The 22,062-nt window shown below is 51.6% G+C and overlaps 2 protein-coding genes across 4 annotated transcripts; one reads left to right on the plus strand and one right to left on the minus strand.

The window, feature by feature from the left end:
* Positions 1-612: 612 nt before the first annotated feature.
* LSM4 (LSM4 homolog, U6 small nuclear RNA and mRNA degradation associated) lies at positions 613-7,737 on the minus strand. Its single transcript, XM_021545125.3, has 5 exons — positions 7,636-7,737; positions 7,396-7,437; positions 7,179-7,277; positions 4,066-4,249; positions 613-2,017 (listed from the first exon to the last, which is right to left on the minus strand). The coding sequence occupies exons 1-5, from the start codon at positions 7,636-7,638 to the stop codon at positions 1,929-1,931; spliced, it is 417 nt and encodes a 138-aa protein (XP_021400800.1). The 5' UTR covers positions 7,639-7,737; the 3' UTR covers positions 613-1,928.
* Positions 7,738-7,848: 111 nt separating this feature from the next.
* PGPEP1 (pyroglutamyl-peptidase I) lies at positions 7,849-20,569 on the plus strand. 3 transcript variants are annotated; one of them, XM_077788845.1, is made up of 5 exons: positions 7,849-7,946; positions 10,987-11,039; positions 17,582-17,698; positions 18,952-19,184; positions 20,201-20,569. In XM_077788845.1, exons 4-5 carry the CDS (start codon positions 18,979-18,981, stop codon positions 20,391-20,393), a joined length of 399 nt encoding a protein of 132 aa, XP_077644971.1. In that variant the 5' UTR covers positions 7,849-7,946; positions 10,987-11,039; positions 17,582-17,698; positions 18,952-18,978; the 3' UTR covers positions 20,394-20,569. The 3 variants fall into 3 exon arrangements, with proteins under 3 accessions (XP_077644971.1, XP_021400777.2, XP_077644972.1); XM_021545102.2 differs by lacking the exon at positions 7,849-7,946 and adding an exon at positions 8,184-8,261; XM_077788846.1 differs by lacking the exons at positions 7,849-7,946; positions 10,987-11,039 and having other exon boundaries at positions 17,657-17,706.
* The last annotated feature ends 1,493 nt before the right edge of the window (positions 20,570-22,062 follow it).

A 22,062-nucleotide genomic window follows, 5' to 3' on the forward strand; every position in this document is an offset into this window, starting at 1 on the left:
CTGAGCGTCACATCAGCGCCCTTCCACGGAGCCACCTGCCACCCAGCTGCCCTTTGCGGGGGGACAAAAATATCCCTGCAGAGGTGGAAAAAGGAAAAGGGGGAAGCAGGCAGGGAATGCTGCTAAAGCCCGTGGTGTAATTAAACAAATGCAGAACTTAACGAGCTCCATCACCTGACCCCAGGAGATAAGGAGCACTTGGAGGACTCTACCCCGAGCTGGAGCCAAAGGTCCCATTGTTGCAGTCGGGATTTCTCCTGCCAGAAAAGACCTTAAATCCCAGCAGGGCTGGAGCTGTTTCCCTTTCCAGCAGGGAAGCCACAGCACACGGAGCCTCTGTGGCTGGAGGGATCCCAAGGGAGGGAGCAGGTCGGGAAGGGAAAGTCTGACACAGCCTGGGCTTTGTTAAAATGCCACAGGAGTTTTCCAGGAGGGAGGACACATCACCCCATCCCCTGGAATTGGCTCCCTGGGATGAGCAGCCCCACGGAGAAGACGTGGCCGGTGCTGGAAATGGAATGTTCAGGGTTTTTTCCCTGATCCCAGGGCTCAGGGAAGGGCTCCGGGTCGGGCAGGGCCCGGCAGCATCACAGACACACAGAGGGAGGCGGCTGGAAGAGGCTGGAGATTTATTCTCACTCACCACTGCACCCAGTTCTAGAAACATTAAAAAAATAAGTCTATAAAAGCATGTTCTTCACTCCATTTCAGTACAGTGGCGATGGCAGAGGCTCCACCATGAGAACCAGTTGTACAAACCCCAAACCTGCTCAAAACAAGTCACAAAATCAGTTTTCCCCCCCAAAATGCAGCTGTTTCATCCATCCAGGGGGGAGAATTGAGGCACACCCAGAGCTGTTTCTTCCCCCCGTGTGCTCAGCTGGGATCAGCCAGGATATTCCGAGGGTGTGTTTTGCTCATGGGATGGAAGACTGGAGTAACCTGACCTGGGAATTCCCAGGAGTTCTCTGAACCTACAGGAGGGACACGTTCACACGCTGGCCTGAGTCCCCGAGGGAAGATAATTGGTGGCTGGGGAAGGAAGTGACAGGTACAGCCAGTGAGGTCAATCACCAGGTGCTGGGAGAAATTAGGTTGGGAAATATCATCAGAGTTCAGGACTCGGTGTCACAGCAGAAGGGAGAGAGTTTGCAAAGCAGGGGGGGGAAATAAATCCCTGTAAATCAACTCAGGTTGCTGTTTAAAAAAAAAAAAAAATTTCAAAATCTCCCATGAGGAACAAGGGGCGCACCAGCCTCATGCAAAAAAAAAAGAAAAAAAAAAAAAACCCTGTTCCTGTGAAGGAAACTTCTAATCTGAAGTCAAATTAGCAATGAACTAATTGGGAAATGCTCATTTGTCACAAAGCTCTCTTGGGAACAAGCCTTGAAGACCAATGTTCATCCCTCCCTTAAGCCACTGGAGAAACAGAACTCACTGGCCAGGAGAGGAAAAGCAATAGCTTAAAAGTTTGTTGGTTAAAAAAAAAAAAAACCAAACCTTTAGGACTATTCACGTACAGACACAACATCCTCAAGTTCAGTGTTTTTAAACCAAAACACATTTGTTACAAACAAAACAAGTTTCCCAAGTTTCAAGTATTAAAAAAAAATCCAAAAAAATCCAAGCAATCCAGAAAGTGTTTGCCTTCATTCTGGTACCTCCAAACAGGAAAATATTTTAAATTAAACCCGGTAAACCTGAAAAATTCACTCTCAGGAGAAGGCAGACCCTCGGTCCTTAACCATGGACAAAATTTTTAAAAAGTATTTCCAATGATTTACTGACTACAAGGAGTGAAAACTCCACCAGATTAAAGCGTGAGGGGCTTCCAAAGGAAGGTGATTTGGGCTCTCTGATGGAAGAGTAGGGAAAGGGAACGTTTTTGGACAACCCTGAGGTGACAAAACCCAAACTGTCCCTGGCCCTCACTGCTTGGCTGATTGCCTGCCTGGCTTTTTTTCCTGCTGGCCTCTTCCACTGCCCGGAATTCCTCGGCCACGGCCACCAAAAACACCTGTGGGGCAGAAAGGAACAGGAATCAGCATCCCTGTGGGCCAGCAACGCCTTACAGCTTCAGTTATTCATGTTTTACCCAAAAACTCGCTTATTTTTGAGTCTTAGCAGCAGAAATGTGACTTTCTGACTTCTCCTTTCCCAGTCCCAGAGCTTTATTTAGGAGGTGCATTAACTCATCCCCCCATCAGCAGCAAGTTCAGCAGTGTCTCCCTGCCGTGTCTGTCTCATGATTAATGTTAATCTCGTGGTAAAATGAAGTTTCTCCCCCCAAAAAAAAGCCACAAATTTAAAATCCAGGTGGGAAGGTGTCCCCTGAGAGCTGTGAGGGCAACGCAAAAAGTGGACAGAGCAATCCCTGATTCTGGGCACAGGACAGCAGGGGTTTATTTTGGGAGGCTGCAAAGTGAGATGAGCATCCCAAAAACCCAAAAACCCAAAAACCCACGGGAGCTGCTGAGCCCAGCCCGCAGATTTCCCCCCAAAAATTTCATCCTAGGGACAAAGTGATGTGGATCCGCCCTGCTTCCCAAAAGGCAGAGCCCAAAGGAGACCCAAGCCAAGCACAAGAGCTTCTCTAGAGGAGGAGACCTGCCCCAACCAGAGGCAAAACACAAATTATTCCCAACCCTGCAGTGCTTGGGATGCTCCTCCTGGAGCAAAGGCTGGGGACCTTTGAGTTTGGCAAGCAAGAAGTCAAAGGAGGAGGATTAGGAGTGTCAGGAACAATAATCCTTTCAACTGTGAGCACAATTACAGCTTCCCTCCTGCCCGTTGGCCTCCCAACAAAATTGTCCTGCCTTTTTTTTTTTTTTTTCTTTCTTTTTTTTTTTTATCCCTTTCCCTCCTCCCTTCTCGTCTTGGTAATGAGAGCCAAACCTTTGAGTTAATTAGCAAATGCCAAAGCTTCCCTTGAAAATATTCCATCAGCAAACCGAGGCTGCACGTGGGAACAGCAGGAGCTCCACCTTGGAGCTCCCCACGAGGTGGGCACTGCCACAGCAGGGAAAACAACCTGGTTTTGGTGTTTATCCCCCCCAAAAAACCCTAAAAAACCGCCCTGCCGAGGCAAAGGCGAGGAGGGGAACAAAAATAAAAGGGAAAAGGAAAGGTCAGTTCTGCCTGCTGGGAGTTTCCAGGGGATTTGGGGAGAAGGAGCTGCTGGGAATGGCCCCAGGTCCTGCCAGGATTCCTGGCACGGCCAGAGCTCGGGCAGCTCTCCAGGGAGGATTCACAAATCCCTGTCCCCAAAAATTTAACTCGGGGTTTCGAAGCTCTGACTGCAGGGGAAGCCCGGGCCGAGAGCAGCCCCGGGGCTGTGGGGTGACCACAAATCCCAAAAATGTGGCATTAGGGCAGAGCAGAGGAACAGCTCCCAGCAGGGTAATTTGGGGGAAAGAGGAGCAGCATGTCCCCCAGCTGAAGTGCCCTGGGATCCCCTAACCCCATGGAATGGGAAGGGCTGTTTTGGTGACCTACTTCTTCTGAAGTGGCAACCTCCCCTTTATCAGAAACATGAATTATTCATCTTTCAGGAGCAGCTCAAACCCTCACATAGTTTTGCCTTTTTTTTTTTTTTTTTTTTAAATATAAATACATTAACAAATCAAGAAACCCAAAGCTCCATTTTAAAGGGGGAGAAGATGATTTTTTTTTTTTCTCTCACCGCAATGGGCAAAGCCTGGTTTATTTTCACTATTTTCACCCAGAACTGCCTTTTGTTTTCCCCTTGGGCCTTGCTAAGCTACAGTTCTGCAGGGCCACGCTCCTGAACGAGGCAGGAGGAGCTGAAATAGTCAAGTTCAGACTCTCTTAAGCTGCTGCCCAACCCCAGGAACGAGGGAGGCCCATCCCTGGCACGAATCCTCCCTGTTCCTTGGCACTCGTTCGACTGGATCCTGCTCAGGAACTGCCCCAGCTTCTCCCAGACACAGCCCAGCCTTTAAAACAGAGCAGCAGGAGCCGCTCCTTGCACAAGAGGGGAATTTTTAAAGGCAGGGATCCCTCCCTCTCCAAACACAGGGGGAAAAATAAATAAGATTTTTTTACCTCGTCCAGCCCCTCCAACCCCACGGCCCTTCTGCTGCTTCTGCTGCTGCATCCCACCACGGCCTCTGCCCTTGGACACCACCTCCTCCTTCACCATGTCGATGATTTCGTCGGGGATCCGCAGGTATTTGATGGTGCTGCCACGGATGTAGCACTCCGGCATCCTCCAGAACTTGTCCCCGTCCTGTTGGGGAGCCACACGTGAGGCCACGAGCAAAAACTCATGGTTTTGGGTCAATTTGAGGGATTTTGAACTTGTCTCCATCTTCTTGGGGAGCAACACGTGAGGGCACAAGCAAAAACTGATGGTTTTGGGTCACTTTTAGGGGATTTTGAATTTGTCCCCGTCCTCTTGGGGAGCCATATGTGAGGGCACAAGCAAAAATTGCTGGTTTTGGGTCACTTTTAGGGGATTTTGAACTTGTCCCCATCCTGTTGGAGAGCCACACGTGAGGGCACAAAAAAACCCTGCTGGTTTTGGGTCACTTTTAGGGATTTTGAATTTGTCCCCGTCCTGTTGGGGAGCCACATGTGAGGGCACAAATAAAACCTGCTGGTTTTGGGTCACTCTGAGGGATTTTGAGCATTTCTGGAGAGGGCAAGAGCTGCAGCAGTCCTTGCTGGGAGCATTATCTGTAACCAGCTGTGAAAAATGTTCGTTCAACTCCACAAAACACAGAGCCCCACAATCAACTTTTAGTTTCAATTTGTCCCACAGCTCCCTCAAACACTGGCAGAAAATGTCAGAGGAAGAGGGGGAGGAAACAAGGCCCTTCTGCCCTTCCCACACGAGGAGGGAATTGAAAGTGGGACAAGAGACACGAGTTAAAAACAGTGGTGAACAACCAATTCTGGTAAAAAAAAACCCAAAAAAAATTGCAGCTGTGGCCAGGATTCTTGTCCAGCTGGGAGCCACCCCACTCCTTCTCTCCTCTGGGGTGTGGAAGGAGCAGCGAGGCAGCTCTGGAGCCAGCTGGCTGTGGGATGTGAGCAGCTGAGGGGAATAAGGAGCTCGCTTATTATATATTTATTAAAAAAAATTAAAAATAAAAACCTTCAGGTGCCCAGTTTCGGAGCAGCCACCTCGCTGAGCTGCTTTTCAGGCAGTTTAAGGATTTTTTTGGGGTACCACGAGCTTCCCTAGGACTCATCCCAGCGGGTGGCTGTGGGAATGAGAACCCCGAGCTGAACAACAACTGCCTGGCCATGATGTAAGTGGGAGGAGGGACTGGGAGCCGGCTCCAGCTGCAGCTGGGATGGCTCCAGCCCAGCCATCCTCGCGTGGAGCAGGCGCCTGCAGCATCCCAGGAGAGGAGGAGAAACCAGCACGCCCCAGCCCTGCTCTCCGGGGACGCCTCCCCACGCCCCAGCAGTTATTTGGGGCAGCTCTGCCTGCACGGGCAAGCCCAGGACGGGGGCAGAGGAGCAGCAATTCCCCTCCCAGGAGACACCCCAAACCCCACCCTGCCTGGGATGCGCCCGGCTGCTCCTTGGCTCGGGATGCAGGAAGGGATGGAGCTGCAGGCGCTTCCTCGTTCCGGCCTCTCCCGGGTAAACAGGCGGCTCCCGGCTCGTTGTCCCGTGCCATCTAGCGGCCAGTCCACCAGTGCCACCAGTGCCACCGGTCCAAGGCACAGATTCCATCCTCGCCCGGCGTTTTTTGGTGGGTTTGGAGGCAGCCGAGGCCGCTGCGCTGCGTGCCGGGCGGTGGAGTGGTGGAATGGTTTGGGTTGGGATGAAAAGATCGTCCCAGTTCCGCTCCTCCCACCAGCTCAGGTGGCTCCAAGCCCTGTCCAGCCACAGCTGCTCTGGGAATTTCATCCCAAACCCTCAGCACCTTCACAGGGAGGAGTTTCCTCCCCAAAATCCCACCTAACCCTGCCCTCGCTCCGTCCTGTCATTCCATCCCTTGTCCAAAGTTTCTCTCCGTGGTTTTGTCAGCCCCTTCAGGGTCCAATTAAGTGACCCCAGAGCTTCTCACAACCCCAGTTCTCCCAGCCTTTTCCCACAGGAGAGCTGCTCCATCCCTCTGATCATCCTGGACTCGCTCCAACACCCCCACGTCCTCCTGGGTGATCCCTCCCAGTAAAACCTGGGCTGCTGCTCTTCCCAGGCAGAGCACTGAGCCTTTGGAAGCAAATTTCCAAGGAAAAGGAATCATCACCTGTGTCCTGGGCACGGGTGAGGCTTTGCTGTCACCTCCTCTGAGCCGCCCTCCCGCTAAATTCAACAGTCGTTCCTCGCCCCACCATGACCCAACCTCAAATTCCAAAATTCCACCCCAAAACTCCCTGCAAACCCCACTCAGGGCATCCCCTCTGTCACACCACTCCAAACTCCTGTCGTGGAGACAACGGGAACTACAAACAGGGGATTTGCAGGGGGAATTTTGGAAGAACAAGGATCTGGCACTCCAGGGCTGGGAAAGCACAAAAACAGCAGCTGGATTTCCATCCAGCTGTGCTTCCCACAGGGACGAGACCAGACACTTCTGGTGGAGGTCAAAGCCCAGAACACAGATCCCAATCTCCTGGAGCAACTTTGGCCAAGGGCAAAGGTCCCAGACAGCCTCAGGGGGGGTGAACTCGGTTGGATGTGGAGAGGGGAGGGAATAAAAGAGTTTGAAGGGAATAAAAGAGTTTGGAGGGAATAAAAGAGTTTGGATGGAATAAAAGATTTTGGAGGGAATAAAAGAGTTTGTGGTGTTTGAGGCTGCCTGGGACAGGTAAAGGCTCTGTTTTTTGGGAAACCTGAACCAGTGTCACAGCACGTGGCCCCCCAATCCTCACCCAGGGGGAAGAGGGACCCCAGCCCCTCATCCTGTGATGTGCAGTCACCCACAGACATACACGAGGCTGCTCCTTCATGATGGGCGTTATCAATAACTAAATGGACGTTATCAATAATTACATTAAATCTGCATTTCAGGCAGGGCTCACGCCGCCACAGGAGCGGTGTGAACAACAGCAGAGCCAGCCTGGCTGCAGGGACAGGGCTGGGGAGCCTTTGGGGACAGATTCTGGGGTGACAGTCCTGTCTGCTCCCGGGTGCTCCCCGCGGACACTGCCGTGGGTGACCCCTGCCCGGTACCGGCGCCGGTGCTCCAGCCTCACCCGTGATGTGCAGATGACCTCCCGCAGGTTGATGTTCATCCAGTTGTCGCAGCTCACCAGGTGCCCGTTGTACGTCTCCCCGTTCTTCAGCTCCACCAGCTGCGGGACAACAGCAGTCACGGGGGCGCCGGCCCAGCGCCGGTACCGGGACGTGCCCGGTGTCACCCGCACGGCACCGGCGAGGGGAGCGGGGCTGGGCCGCGCGGCCGGTACTCACCATGGGGTGGTTCTGCGCCGTCTTCAGTAAGGACAGGGGCAGCTACGAGGGGAAGAGAGGAGAAAGGCCTTAGGCACCGACCGACAACGGGACACCGGACGGGGCACCGACCGAGCAGCGAGCGGGGCACCGGGCACGCCATCCGTGGCGGGGGAGAAGAGACGAGCCAGGCCCTCCCCTCCCCTCCAGCCTCCTCCCGAGCCCGCTGCCCGGTTCCCGGTTCCCGGTGCCGCCGCTCACCATCGTGCCGGACCGGGAGCCGCCGCCGCGCCGGGCGCTGCCGCTCAAACCGCCCCCGGCTCCGCGCGGGACCAATCAGAGCGCGGCGCGGTCCGGCCGCAGCCAATCAGAGCGCGGCGCGGTCCGGCCGCAGCCAATCAGAGCGCGGATCGCGGCCCGGCCGCGCCGCGCCGCTCGGTCCGCGCCTTTGCGGCGGCGCCGCCCGGGACGGGGCGCGCCGGGACGGGGCGGGACGCGCTCCGCACCTCCGGTACCGCGGCCGCGCTGCGTGCTCCGCCACAGCCAGCCAGGGAGCCCGCGGGAGGCTCAAGGTGAGCGTTTTGTTTAACCAATCCCCCCCCGCAACGAGTGCCGCGGTGAGGCGGGCGAGCCCCTCGGGGTGCGCCGCGCACGGAGGGCGGCGGCGGCCGGTAACGGGAGAAGGGCTGCAGGCCGTGCCGCTGCGGGACTTCCGCCGCGGCGGCGGAAGCGGCGGGCCCGGGCGGCGCGGGGCGGGGCGGGCGGCGCGGGGCGGGGCCGCGCTCAGTGCGGGGCGGCGGCGGCGGCGGCGGCACCGGACGGGACGGGACGGGACGGGCGGGACGGAGCCGCGATGGAGAAGCCGCGGCGGGCGGTGGTGGTGACGGGTACGGGGCGGCGAGAGGGGAACTGGGGTGGGGGGATGGATGCGGGACCCCCTTCCCCGCGGGGGGATTTTGGGGAGCCCCTCCGCGAGGTGCGGGGAGGGCAGGTTGGGGGGTGAAGGGGTCTGGGGGTGTCGGTGGGGGACCCCTGCTCGGGGGGAGGAGCGGGTTTGGGGGTCCTTTTCCCGAGCTAAAGTGGCCGGGGTGGGTGTAAGACCCCCTCCCCGAAGTGATGGGGGGCTTGGAGGGTGCTGCTGCTCGCTGGTGAGGAATTTGGGGAAGAGGGGTAATTTTGGGGACCCCTTCGCTTTGGGGGCTCGGAGGGGGCAGCTGGGGATGTGTTCCCTGAGATGGCAGCGGGGGGATAAGTGGGGGGACCCCTTCCCTGAGGTGAGAGGGGGGTCTGCTGTCCCATTGGGGTGGCTGAGGGAATGGGGAGCGGGGGATGTCCCCTCGGGGGGATGTTTCGGGGGGCTGTCCCCCGTGTAGGGCCAAAAATGGGGCGCAGGGCAGAGTCCGGGTGGCTTTGGGGCCGGGCTGCTGTGGGTCAGAGCTGGGGGGATACCGTGGCGAGCGGCTTTCCTAACAGCGGGCGCTCCCCGTTTTCCGTGCGCGACCCCATCCCAAAAGCTTTTCTCTACCAAAAAAAGGGAATCTTGCCTCTGGAATAACAGCAAAACCAAATTGGGGCGCAGGGAGTGGGGGTCACCCGCTGACCACCCCACCCTGAGCTCCCCAAGTGTGGGGGCTGCTCCCCAAAACTCCCCCGAGAAGCGGCCGGGGGAGAATTGAGCGCGGGCGGCCGGAGGCCCCGGCGCTGTCAGGCTCTTCCCGGGGTACAAAGGCAGCTCGGGGTGATTTGTGGGTGAGGCCGTCCTGTGACAAATGGGGAACTCGCCCAAACTATTCAGGTCTCCCCCCAGCAGCTGAGGCTGAGGTTTGAATAGCGGGGCACAGGCAGAATCGCCTTTTCCAGGGAATTCTTGTGGGGAGCCAAGGAGCAGGTGGCAAATCCTGCCTTCCCCAGCCCCAAATCCAGCGTGGAGCGGCGGTGACTAAACAGAAAACTTGCGTCAGGAAACGTTCTGCTGCTCGCAAGGCTCCTCCACGCTCCTTTTTTTTTTTTTTCCCCCTTTTTATTTTATTTTTTTTTTTTAATTTCAGGAAAATCTGGTTGCAAAATGCAGTGGTTGCCTTGCCAGCCCTGCCCCTGTTCCATAATGTCGTGGATGTCGCGCGGAATTCCGTTTTCAAACTGGGGAATGGGGTCGTGTTCCCAGTGGGTTCCCAGCCCGTGCTGGCCGAGGATAAGCGTTATTTGTGCACAATTTCTTTTTTAGAACTCGTTAAGGAGATAATCCCATCACCGTCCCCGCAGCTGGTTTTGCTGCTAATGAGCCTTGGTGGATGTGCCGTGCTCCGTGGGGTCGGATGCTGCCCACAAATTCCCTCTGCTCCCGGGAAAGGATAACACCAGGGTCTGGGCAGGGAATGAGTCGGAGCAGGGATAACCCCAGCTGTGTTTGTGCCAGCTGGATTTGGAGCCAGGAAATCCTGCCCCGTGCCTGGGCACCTGTAGAATTTCAGCCTTTCCGTGGCTGAGTTGTTAAAATGTGGATTTTGTTTCTCTTATAGGATTGCCAACGCTTTATTTAGGAATTCAGCTTAGCGGGTCTCAGTGTTTGCTTCCAGAGAGTCGTGTGGGACTTGCAGAAACAGCTGGGAAGGCATTAATTTACCTCGTTCCCCTGTCATAGTTTGTCTCACACCCCTGCAGTTCTGCTGGCAGGGAAACACCCCCAACATTTTAGATTTTTTGGGAATATTTATTTCGGCGAGCCGGCAACGCCGGGTTGAGATCCAGGGGCGTGGAGGAGCCCACGCTTGGGAAATTCCTCCTTGTGCAGCATCACCTCAGCCTGCCTGGGGAGAGGGCAAATCCAACATTTCCATTAAGGTGTCAGCTGATATTTGTGGTCCCTCTCGGATCCTTTCAGGGCAGAATTTATGTCTCCTAATTGCACGAGGCTCGGAGGGCAACGCTGACATTTGAAATGAAAGCATATCGATGGTACGCCCAGATAAATTGCCCAACCTTTGTGTGCTTGCTCAGGGGAAAAAAAAAAAAAAAAAAAAAAAGAAAGATGTTATGGATTACCAGTTAAGTCCAAAGTTATTCATTAGGAATTTAGAGGTGCTGAAGGAAGTATTTTTGATCACGCCTTGGTAGCCTTTGCTGTGCTGTGGGTGGGTTGTCAACAGCTCTGTTTATTTCCTTGTGAGGTGTAATTAATGCTAACGAAGATCTTGGAGAAGACCCTGAGCGGAGAAGGAAAATTTGAAGCATCTGCTGTGGGCTGAAGCAATCAGGAATAGAAAACCCAATCATGATTCTAATTCTGTGGCATCGGGAGAGTTAGCTGGTAATAACGAATTTTTCTAACCTGTGCAGGAAGGAAAATTCTTTCCCCCAAGAAAAAAAAAAAACAAGTTTCTTTTCAAGCAAGTTATTGTTTTTCTTCACTGTACAAGGCTGTAGTTGAAATAGTTCAGTGCAGGTGTCTTGTTTGATGCTCAGGTGTAAAGAAATAAGGACTGAGAGGTAGAAATGGGGTTGGGTTTTGGGGTTTTTTTTTGTTGTTTTTGTTTTTTTTTTCAGGAGAGCTAAACCCAAACCTCTTTGCAACTTCAAGTTGAGTCAAATCAGTGAATTTTTCTTCTCTTGCAGGGTTTGGGCCGTTTGGAGAACACGCTGTGAACGCCAGCTGGATTGCAGTTCAGGTAACCCCTGAATTTTCCTCTTAGGAGGTGTCAAAACAGAGGACAAATCCCTTACAAATTCGGGTTTTCAGCCCTTTTTATCACTTACAACTTCTCTGCAGATCTCCAGATGGTCAGCTGGATAATGTTTGATTCCCTGCTCAGAAAACAATCCCTTAGCTGGTGCAGTTTAATGAGATTGAGTTAATGTAGCTGAGGCAAGGAAGGAATTCCCAGCTTTGGATGCTTTTAAACGGGGCAGGGAGCTTGGAATCTTCCCCTGCCCCTGGAGAATTCCAAATAAACAAACCAGCTGACCAGCCCAGAGGAATCTGGATGTTTTTCTCCCAGTTCTGACTTGAAGCTGGGCCAGTTGGTTCACCTTTAAACCCAGCCTCATCCCTGAGAGGACACTTCCAGCTGGAGGTTTCGTGGTGTGAGCATCAGCAGCCTGATTTTGAGGCAGAGCTGTCTCTTTTCTCCCCCTGGATCACCCCAAAATTTCTGGGGAAATGCTTTTCCTGCCTCGCTCCGAAAAATCAGCTTTATGCCACCTGTAGCACTGTGTCTGCCTGGGCACATCCCTAAAATCCTGGAATATCCTGGGAGTCATCCAGTGCAGCTCCTGGCCATGCACAGGGCACCCCAAAAACCCCACCCCGTGCCCTGGAGTTCATCTGAGCGAGGCTGACATCCCACAGATGAGGCAAGAAGAATGAATTAAGCTCTTTTTGGTGGAATTAAGGTGGGGTTTTTTTGGCTGTAAAAGCACTTTTTACAGGGATGGTGCTGCCACATTATCCCACTTCTTCCTTCTTTGTCAATTCTGGATGGAGTTTGTGGCAAAGCTACTGGGAATTCCATGGTGCCTTTTAGTACAGTTGCCCAGGGAATTAAATCTATTTTTCTCCCCACCACGCCTCTCTCCCCTTCAGAGCTCTGAGATTAATTTCTTCTTTCAAATGCTTTTAAATTAAATCACAAAACTCTAATCAATTACAGCCAACTAATGTCCAGCTGCCTAATGTCTTGGCTGGTGGGGGAAGACAAAACCTTTGCCTCCAAGAGCTTTTTGGGGATGAATATATTTAAGTTTGGGTCAGTTTGGAGGAATATGCAGGTTGTGGATGGGGGAAAAAAAACACAGGACACTGCTAAAAATCAGAAGTGAGGCTCGCTGCTTTGGTTTGTTCTTGCTGGTGGAGTGTCAGCTGTTGTAAATAGCTGATTTATTTTAGAGGAGACAGACAAAAGGGTGTTTTTGGAGCAGGAGGAGTGGTGGGTGTTGTGATGTTGCTTGGAAAAAAATCAACAGACCTGAGGAGTGCTCGAGGCACTGGTGGCTGCTCAGCTGTGTGGCTGGTGGATGAAGTCATCCCCTCCAAATCTGTTCTGAGGAGCTTGGGCGTGACAAAACTCAGAATTGGGGGAGTTTTGGGTGGATAAATGCAGAGTTGGGGGTGTTTTGGGTGGATGAACTCAGAACTGGGGACGTTCTGAGTGTCGAAAATCAGAATTGGGGATGTTTTGAGTGTCGAAAATCAGAATTGGGGATGTTTTGAATGTCCAAACTCACAACTGGGGATGCTTTGAGTAGCTAAACTCAGAACTGGGGGTATTTTTAGTGTCCAAACTCAGAATTTGGGATGTTTTGAGTTTCCAAACGCAGAATTAGGGATGCTTTCAGTGGCTAAACTCAGAATTTGGGAAGCTTTGAGTGGCTAAACTCAGAATGTGGGATGTATTGAATGGCCAAACTCAGAACTGGGAATGTTTTAAGTGTCCAAACTCAGAATTGGGGATGTTTGAATGGCTAAAGTCAGAATTGGGGATGTTTTGAGTGCCTAAAATCAGAGCTGGGGAAGTTTGGAGTATCCAAACTGAGAATTTGGGATGTTTTGAGTGTCCAGACTCAGAATTGGGGATGTTTTGAGTGCCTAAAATCAGAGCTGGGGAAGTTTGGAGTATCCAAACTGAGAATTTGGGATGTTTTGAGTGTCCAGACTCAGAATTGGGGATGTTTTGAGTGCCTAAAATCAGAGCTGGGGAAGTTTTGAGTGTCCAAACTCAGAATTTGGGATGCTTTGAGTGGCTAAACTCAGAATCTGGGATATATTGAATGGCCAAACTCAGAACTGGGAATGTTTTGAGTGTCCAAACTCAGAACTGGGGATGTTTGAATGGCTAAACTCAGAATTTGGGATGTTTCGAGTAGCTAAACTCAGAACTGGGGATGTTTTGAGTGTCCAAACTCAGTCTTGGTGATGTTCTGAGTGGCTAAACTCAGAGTTGAGGATATTTTGAGTGCCCAAACTCAGAGTTGAGGATGTTTTGAGTGTCCAAACTCAGAACTGGAAATACTTTGAGTGTCCAAACTCAGTGCTGGTGCTGTTTTGAGTGTCCAAACTCAGAATTTGGGATGCTTTGAGTAGCTAAACTCAGAACTGGGGACGTTTTGTGTGTCCAAACTCAGAGTTGAGGATGTTTTGAGTGTCCAAACTCAGTGCTGGTGCTGTTTTGAGTAACTAAACTCAGAACTGGGGATGCTTTGAGTATCAAACTCAGAGTTGAGGATGTTTTAAGTATCCAAACTCAGTGTTGGGGATATTTTGAGTATCCAAACTCAGTGTTGGGGATATTTTGAGGTCCAGACTCAGTGCTGGTGCTGTTTTGAGTATCCAAACTCAGTGCTGGTGATGTTTTGAGTGTCCAAACTCAGAGTTGAGGATGTTTTGAGTGTCCAAACTCGGCGCTGGTGATGTTTTAAGTATCCAAACTCAGAGTTGAGGATGTTTTGAGTGTCCAAACTCGGCGCTGGTGCCGTTTCGAGTACAAACCTCGGCCGCGCCGGAGGCTCCGGTCCCGTCCCGTGGCCGGGGGATTATTGTGCCTGAAAACATCGGCTCGGAGGCAGCGGGGAGGATTTGCCTTTCCTGCCCCCGTCTCAGCCCCGAGAGGCCCAGACAAAAAAGGAACAGCATGTCTTTGAGGCTGGCCGAGGTGGGCATTGTGCGGGTTTCAGACGGGGACTTCACGGAGCGGGGTGGACACAAAGGCGTGTCTGAGCTCCCGAATCCCAGGCGCTGTGATCTGCATCTTAATAGCAGAAAAATCAATTAAACAATCTTTCCAAATCCTTCCTAGGATTTCCTTCAGCTCTAGGGCTGAGCCGGTTCTGGTTTATTACGTCTTTTATTATGCTGCGTCGCCGAGGATAAAATTCACTTCGTTTTCTTTCTTTCTTCCTTTCTTTCTGCCCCTGGTTTTGTTTGGGTTCTCCAGCAGAACGTGGACACGGTGTGGGTTTTTCCCTGGAAGTGCAGTGAATTTCTGTCTGGTTTTGCAAGCTGACTGATTTTTACACATGGCTACCTTAAATAGTGGCAGCAGCAATCTAATAATGCTGTGGAAACGAAAAGTTTCAAAATTTCATCTCAAACATTTCATTGAGTGGGTTTTTTTGGGGGGGGTTTTTACTCACAGGAGAGAGCTTTCCTATAAAATCAGCAGGAAGAAAAACTCCTTTCTGCCTTATTTTACGGCAAAACCACTCCACGTTAATTTGGGTTTGCTGTTTTGAGCTTTCACCATTTTAATGTTTCAGCTGATGATTATTTTCTCCACGTGTGCAACTTTTGGCGGGGAGGGATTTCCAAGAAGAAATCACTTAAAATGAACTTTTCTCAGCTCCTTTTCTGCCCTCCCTGCTGTGCTTAGGTGTGGGCACAGGTGTGACCTGTGGGCTGTGAAGCTGCCGGGCTCCTTCATCCCCCCCAAAGTGCTTCTGGCTGAGGAGGAGGAGGAGGAGGAGGAGGGAGGTCAGGCTGCATTCTGACATCAGGAAGGACAATTGCTGTCAGGGTGTCTAGACAGACCTGATAAGGATATTAGAGGCTGACAAAGAGCAGCATTGTGGAGGGGTCAGGGAATCGGTCACACATGTTCTGCGTGCTCTGGTTGTCAGGTGGACAGGGTTGGGGAGGGGGGAGAAGTTGTTCAGGGATGGGGGGAAGGTTGCAAACATCTTCATTACGGAGCGCTGGGCTTGGTTAAAAGAGAAGTTGTGGCTTGGTAAAGTTAAGGTTTGAGTGGCTGGAGGATTCTCTTTTCATCCAGCAAAAATTGCCGCCATCAAATCCATCCCCAGGAGTTGTTTCTTTCCCAATCCCCCCATCAAATCCATCCCCAGGAGCTGTTTCCTTTCCCCCCATTAAATCCATCCCCAGGAGCTCTTTCCTTCCCAATTCCCCCACCAAATCCATCCCCAGGATCTGTTTCCTTCCCCAGGATCTGTTTCCTTCCCAATTCCCCCACCAAATCCATCCCCAAGAGTTGTTTCTTTCCCAATTCCCCCACCAAATCCTTCCCCAGGATCTGTGTCCTTCCCCAGGATCTGTTTCCATCCCCAGGATCTGTTTCCATCCCCAGGATCTGTTTCCTTCCCAATTCCCCCATCAAATCCATCCCCAGGATCTGTTTCCATCCCCAGGATCTCTTTCCTTCCCCAGGATCTGTTTCCATTCCCAGGATTTCTTTCCTTCCCCAGGATCTGTTTCCTTCCCCAGGATCTGTTTCCTTCCCCAGGATCTCTTTCCATCCCCAGGATCTCTTTCCTTCCCCAGGATCTCTTTCCTTCCCCAGGATCTGTTTCCTTCCCCAGGATCTCTTTCCATCCCCAGGATCTCTTTCCATCCCCAGGATCTCTTTCCATCCCCAGGATCTGTTTCCTTCCCCAGGATTTGTTTCCATCCCCAGCATCTCTTTCCTTCCCCAGCATCTCTTTCCATCCCCAGGATCTCTTTCCTTCCCCAGGATCTCTTTCCTTCCCCAGGATCTCTTTCCTTCCCCAGGATCTCTTTCCATCCCCAGGATCTCTTTCCTTCCCAGCCCTTCACCCTCAGGAGCATCACTTCTCATCACTATTAACACTCTCAGAGTGATTATTCTCTTCCTGGAGGGGCTGGCTGGTCTGACCTCTCTCCTCTGTGCACTCCCTGGCTCTGTGCAGGCTCCAGGTGAGATTTTGGGGGCAGATTTGTGCAGAGGAGCTGTGCTGAGCCATCCCTTCCATCCATCCCTGCTAATGAACCTCTGAGTGTGCCAGACACTAATCAATACAGCCAGGCTTTAATATCAGCCTGCCCTGGGAGCCAGAGCCAGTGATTTATCATCGTTGTTCTTATCTGCTGCTCTGTGCAAGTGTCACTTGGGCCTTTCTGGGTGTTTCAGTTCTCTCCAACCCCGTTACATCCCTGTGGTTTGGCTGTACAAGTGTGGAAGGTGGTTTTTTTCCCTCAGCAGAGCACCACTGGAGCTGATAAAAACCCAGAAAAACGATGGCAAGACGCTGCTCACGTTTACGTGGGGGAGGCCTCAAACCTCAACTTGTCTTCTCCTTTTAAGTGTCTTTTAATTTTTAATTTTTAACCTGGGGGAATACAAGAGTGCAAACAACTGGTCTGCACTTGCAAGGAGGAAAATAAAACCTGAGAATTGCTTCAAAGAGCAGCTCGTGGCTCCGGTCCCCCAATCCAAACCTGGAGCAGAGATAAATCCAGGAATATTTTGAAATGTCCTGTGGTGGTTTGATGGCTGTTCCTTCCTCAGCTCTGTGGGAACAGCTATTTTGGATATTTGGTTTGGGGTTGGATGCTGCAGGAATTCCTTGGACACGGTGGCCAAGGTCTCCTCTCCCACTGGGAAATGGCTCAGCTGATGGTTTTGTTTAAAAACCCTTTTTTTCCAGAGGCTTCAGGCCATGTGGGTGTTTCCTTGAGTTCTGGGAATTTGAGGTCCAACTGGAGCCTTACTGGTGGGACTGGGGAGAGCAAGGCAGAACCGGTGAGCAGGGGAGCTCCCAGTTTTGGGGTCAAACAGTGCTTTCCAGTCACAACCACTGGGGAGAAAAATAAACCTTTCCTCTGCTTTTAAAGCCTTTGCGAGGTATTTAACTGCCACTTTGTGTTTTAAAAGGTTTGAAGGCAATTGGCTCCGTTTATTGCCAGGATATTTGGGATGTTTTCATGCTGGAGAGGAAGAAATAATTTATTGGGTTAGTTGAATCACCAGTGCTGTCACCCAGCCCTGAGAGCTCTTTATCTGGAAATAAATATGAAATTTATTTTCACCAGGCCAGCAGCCCTTGGCTGATGGATAAAATCCTTCCAGTCCCACCTTCTCCACACTGCCACTCCTTGAGAAGAGTGGGGATTGGGACTCTCTCCCTCTGTAAATAACAGAGCCAAGATTTCCTTGGGAGCGTGGGTGTTGCTGATGAGTATTGTCAGTTAAATGTTGATTTCTTTGTCACACACACATCAGAGCCACACAAACGGTTCTGTGGGTGAAACCCTTCACACAGGTGGAGTTGTTGCTGCCCTGGGGGGGTTTGGGTTTTTTTTGCAGTGGTTGCTGCAAACTCGCTGCAGGTGCTGTTTATGAGCTTATACAACCTGGTGTAAACTGCTGGTAGCCCCTCACTCTGCCATGAAACCTTCCAGGAGTAAATCCTCTGCTCATCTCGTGTCTGACCATCTTGGTTTTGCCTTGCTGGTGTTTTTTAGGAGCTGGAGAAGCTGGGGCTGAGGGATGACGTGGATCTGCACGTCTACGAGGTCCCTGTTGAGTACCAGACCGTGCAGAGACTCATTCCTGCCCTGTGGAAGAAGCACAGTCCCCAAGTGAGTGAGTGAGTGAAGGGAGGAGGAAAAAAATCACCCAGCAAAGGGTGGGAACCTGCAGTGAAATCTCTTTTTTCATGTATTCCTCCAGCCTGGCAGTCCCTGGCTGGATTTTTTTCCCCCTCAGTGGTGAGAAGGTGTGAGCTGGGAGGATTTTACAGCTCTGCTTCCCAGGAGCAGTGGGTGTGAAGGGGCCACTGCAGAGGGCTGTCTAGACAGCTCGTGGTTTGCCTGTGCCACCTGGGCTCCTCCAGCAGCTCTGGGGGTGCCAAGGCTCCTTTTCACCCTGCTGAAATCCCACTTTGGGTCAGGAGGGGGTGGGAGGAGAAGTGTTGGAACTCAGAATGTCCCTCAGACATTTTTAGAGGTTCCAGGCCTTGGTCAGAAGCATTTTAGACCCTGGCAGGCAGCTGGAAACAGCTGTGAGTTTGGGTTTGAACTAAAGGCAGTTTATTGTGAGTTATCTAAAAGATTTTCTTCTCAGGCTGCTGTGGTTTGCTCACAGCTCAGGCAGAGGCACACACACACCCTGACATCCTCTCTGACTCCTTCTCCTCTTCTTCTTCCTCTTCTTCTTCTTCTTCTTCTCTCCCCACCCAGGGCTGCTGCTCTCTTTTCTATGGCACATTACATTTTAAATGTTTACAGTTTTTCCCCAATGCCTATTACCTATATTAAATGCTGCCTTTCTATCTTTTCTATGGTACATTACGTGTTACATGTTTATAGTTTCCCCCAATGCCTATTACCTATATTAAATGGTGCTTTTCTACCCTAAACCAATCTGTGAGTGCCAACATCACCAAGAACATGGAGGTGAGGAAGAAGAAGGAGGAAGAACAGGATCAGCCCACTTTCCTCCATCTTAGAACTTCTGACCCCCATGTACAAAGTAAAAACCCCCCTGCACAGGTGCTAAAACCCCCCTGTACAATACTAAAAATTTCTCCCCTCTACTTTTTAACTACTTCCACTATAATATCTAAACTGTAGTGACTTCTTGTTCCACCTCCAAAGTTGGTAACTCATTCCATGGTTCAAACCCAAAATCACAGCTGCCTCCAGCTGCCTGCCAGGGTCTCAAATGCTTCTGACCAAGGCCTGGAACCTCCAAAAATGTCTGAGGGACATTTTGAGTTCCAACATGTACTCTGGGTATTTATTTTCATTTCAGGGCCTACTAAGCTTAATTTCCCTTGCAACCCCAAACCTCCATGATTTCAAAACCCTTTTTGTGCCCTTCTCCCTGGCAGCTGGTGGTTCACGTGGGCGTGTCGGGCATGGCCACCACGGTCACCCTGGAGAAGTGTGGCCACAACGTGGGCTACAAGGGGCTGGACAACTGCCGCTTCTGCCCGGGCTCGCAGTGCTGCGTGGAGGGAGGCCCCGAGTGCATCGACTCCATCATCGACATGGACGCCGTGTGCCGCCGCGTGTCGGCGCTGGGGCTGGACGTCACCGTCACCATCTCCAAGGACGCCGGCAGGTAGGGGCTGACCCCCGGAACCCCACGCTGCCTCGGCTTGGGAGGCTCCTGGAGGGTTTTCCACTCGTGTCCCAGGCTGCCGCCAGCCCCGGTGTTCAGCCTGGCCTTGGGCATGGTCAGGGGTGGCCATGGCTTCTTTGGGAATTCCATCCCAGCTCCGAGGGTGGGATATTCCATCCCTTGTCGCAAATCCGTCTCCAGCTCTCCTGGTGACATCTTCACACCGTGGTGTCACCTTGTTCATGGAACCAGGGACTCCCAGAGTTTGGAAGGACCTTCAAACCCATCCCCATCCCAGCCTATCCCATCCCCATCCCATGGATCCCATCCCACCCATGGCAGGGACACCTTCCAGTGTCCCAGGGTGCTCCAAACCCCCTTGGGCACTTCCAGGGGCAGCCACGGCTTCTCTGGGAATTCCATCCCAGCTCCGAGGGTGGGATATTCCTTCCCAGCTCCCACCCTGATTCCCCTTCCCACTTTGAAGCCATTCCCTGTGCTGGGATTCCATCCCTTGTCCCAAATCCATCTCCAGCTCTCCTGATCCCTCAGGTGACATCTTCACGCCATGGTGTCACCTCGTTCATGGAACCAGGGACTCCCAGAGTTTGGAAGGACCTTCAAACCCATCCCATCCCATCCCCATCCCATCCCCATCCCATCCCATCCTATCCCATCCCATCCCATCCCATCCCATCCCATCCCATCCCATCCCATCCCATCCCATCCCATCCCATCCCATCCCACCCCATCCCACCCATGGCAGGGACACCTTCCTGTCAAGTCACAGAGGTACCTGGAACACAAAAGCAGAGATTTTCCATGAAAAAAAAAAAAAAAAGAGAGATTTTCACATTGTTTTGTCCTAAATAGAATTAAAACAACCCCAGCCTCACAATCCCTGCCTCACATCCCCCTAAACCCCAGGATGCCCTCACGACGATGAGCCTGCAGCTCGTTTTATTTGTTTTTATCCCTTTTATTTTCATGGAATAATCTCTGCTTTTGTGTTCCAGGTACCTCTGTGACTTCACCTACTACACCTCCTTGTACCAGAGCAGGGGGAGGTCGGCGTTTGTCCACGTTCCTCCTCTGGGGAAACCTTATTCTGCAGAACAGCTGGGCCGGGCCCTGCAGGCCATCATAGAGGAAATGCTGGAGCTTTTGGAGCATTCCGAAGACAAAATCAACTGCCAGCATGAACACTGAGCCTGCCCAGGAGCTCTCCTAGTATTGCACTTCCAAAATATTCCCCTGCTCTGCTGAAGTATTGGGGGGAAGGAGAAAAAAACAACAAAAAAGAAAAACCACACACAAAAACAAACAAACGAACAAACAACAGGTCAGGACCCAGAATTGGAGACTTCAAAAAAACAAACCAAAAAAAAAAAAAAAAAAGAAAAAGAAAATTCTACAAATTCTGCTTAGAAAGGAACTTTTTTTTTTTTTTTTTGTCGAATCTGTGAGTTTCAGCCTAAGCAACAAAGGATTCAGAGTCTCTTCTCTCAAGCAGCTGCAGCTCCTGATTCCTGAAAGGTTTCTCCTGATTCCTGAGGGGTTTCTCCTGATTCCTGAGGGGTTTCTCCTGATTCCTGAAAGGTTTCTCCTGATTCCTGGAGGGTTTCTCCTGATTCCTGAAAGGTTTCTCCTGATTCCTGGAGGGTTTCTCCTGATTCCAGAAGGGTTTCTCCTGATTCCTGAGGAGTTTCTCCTGATTCCAGAAGGGTTTCTCCTGATTCCGAAGGGTTTCTCCCAATTCCTGAAGGGTTTCTCGTGATTCCTGGATGGTTTCTCCTGATTCCTGAAAGGTTTCTCCTGATTCCTGAAAGGTTTCCCCTGATTCCAGAAGGGTTTCTCCTGGTTCCAGAAAGGTTTCTCCTGATTCCAGAAGGGTTTCCCCTGATTCCAGAAGGGTTTCTTCTGATTCCTGAGGAGTTTCTCCCGATTCCAGAAGGGTTTCTCCCAATTCCAGAAGGGTTTCTCCCAATTCCAGAAGGGTTTGTGCTGGGAGCTTCCAGGGAATGGGTCCTCACTTGGATCCGTGGGAGGTTCCTCACCTGGACTCCACCTCCAGGGCCAGGGAATTGCTCACCACCCTCTGCTGGCTGAGTGTGGAGTGGAAATGTTTGCTTTCAGTTGGTTTTGGGTGTGTTTCCCCCTCTCTGGGGCAGGTGCTGGTGAGGTGGAAGCAGAGCTGGAGCTGGGAAAGCAGAGCTTGGTGGGAATGAGGAGCCTGGAATGGCCTGGCTGGAATGGGAGATGATTTTAGGCACCAATTCCTCACTCCACCTCCTCCAGATTTCTAGCTGCAGCAGAAGGGATGTTTGGGGTTCCTTTTGGAACCCAAATCCAGCTGGATTTTTTTTTCTTTTGTTTTTTTGTTGGGGAAACCTGATCCTAAATCTTTCCAAATCTCTTTTTCCTGCCTCTCTCTTGGCCACCTCCCTTCCTCGAGGACCTCCTGCAGCAAACACTCGGTTCAATGTGTCTAAAACCAAGCATTAGTGGGTAAAGAGCTTTGCTGAGAGCCACTTTTCCCCCTGGAGATCTTTATCCCAAGCTCCTGGAGCTCCATGGTGTTTTTAAGGTGAAGGTTGAGTAATTTATAACTTCCTTAGCTGCAAATTCCCCCTCATGTTCCAGGTGAGGAGAGTAATGTTTAACTGGGATCCCAATTCCACCCTGACTCGAGTGCAGGCATAAAAATGCAGATGGGAATAACCTAAAAAAATCCCTGCAAAATCAAAATTCAGCTCTTCAACCCCATCCCACTGCCTGGGAGCCCGAGGCAGTGATTTGAAATGAAGGGATTTTGCTCACGGGGAGGATTCCAGGCTCTTTCCTGCTGTTCAGAAGTGGTTCAGCTCCAAAGAATTCC

Source organism: Lonchura striata, chromosome 28 (genome assembly GCF_046129695.1).
Source record: "Lonchura striata isolate bLonStr1 chromosome 28, bLonStr1.mat, whole genome shotgun sequence".
NCBI classification, from domain to species: domain Eukaryota; kingdom Metazoa; phylum Chordata; class Aves; order Passeriformes; family Estrildidae; genus Lonchura; species Lonchura striata.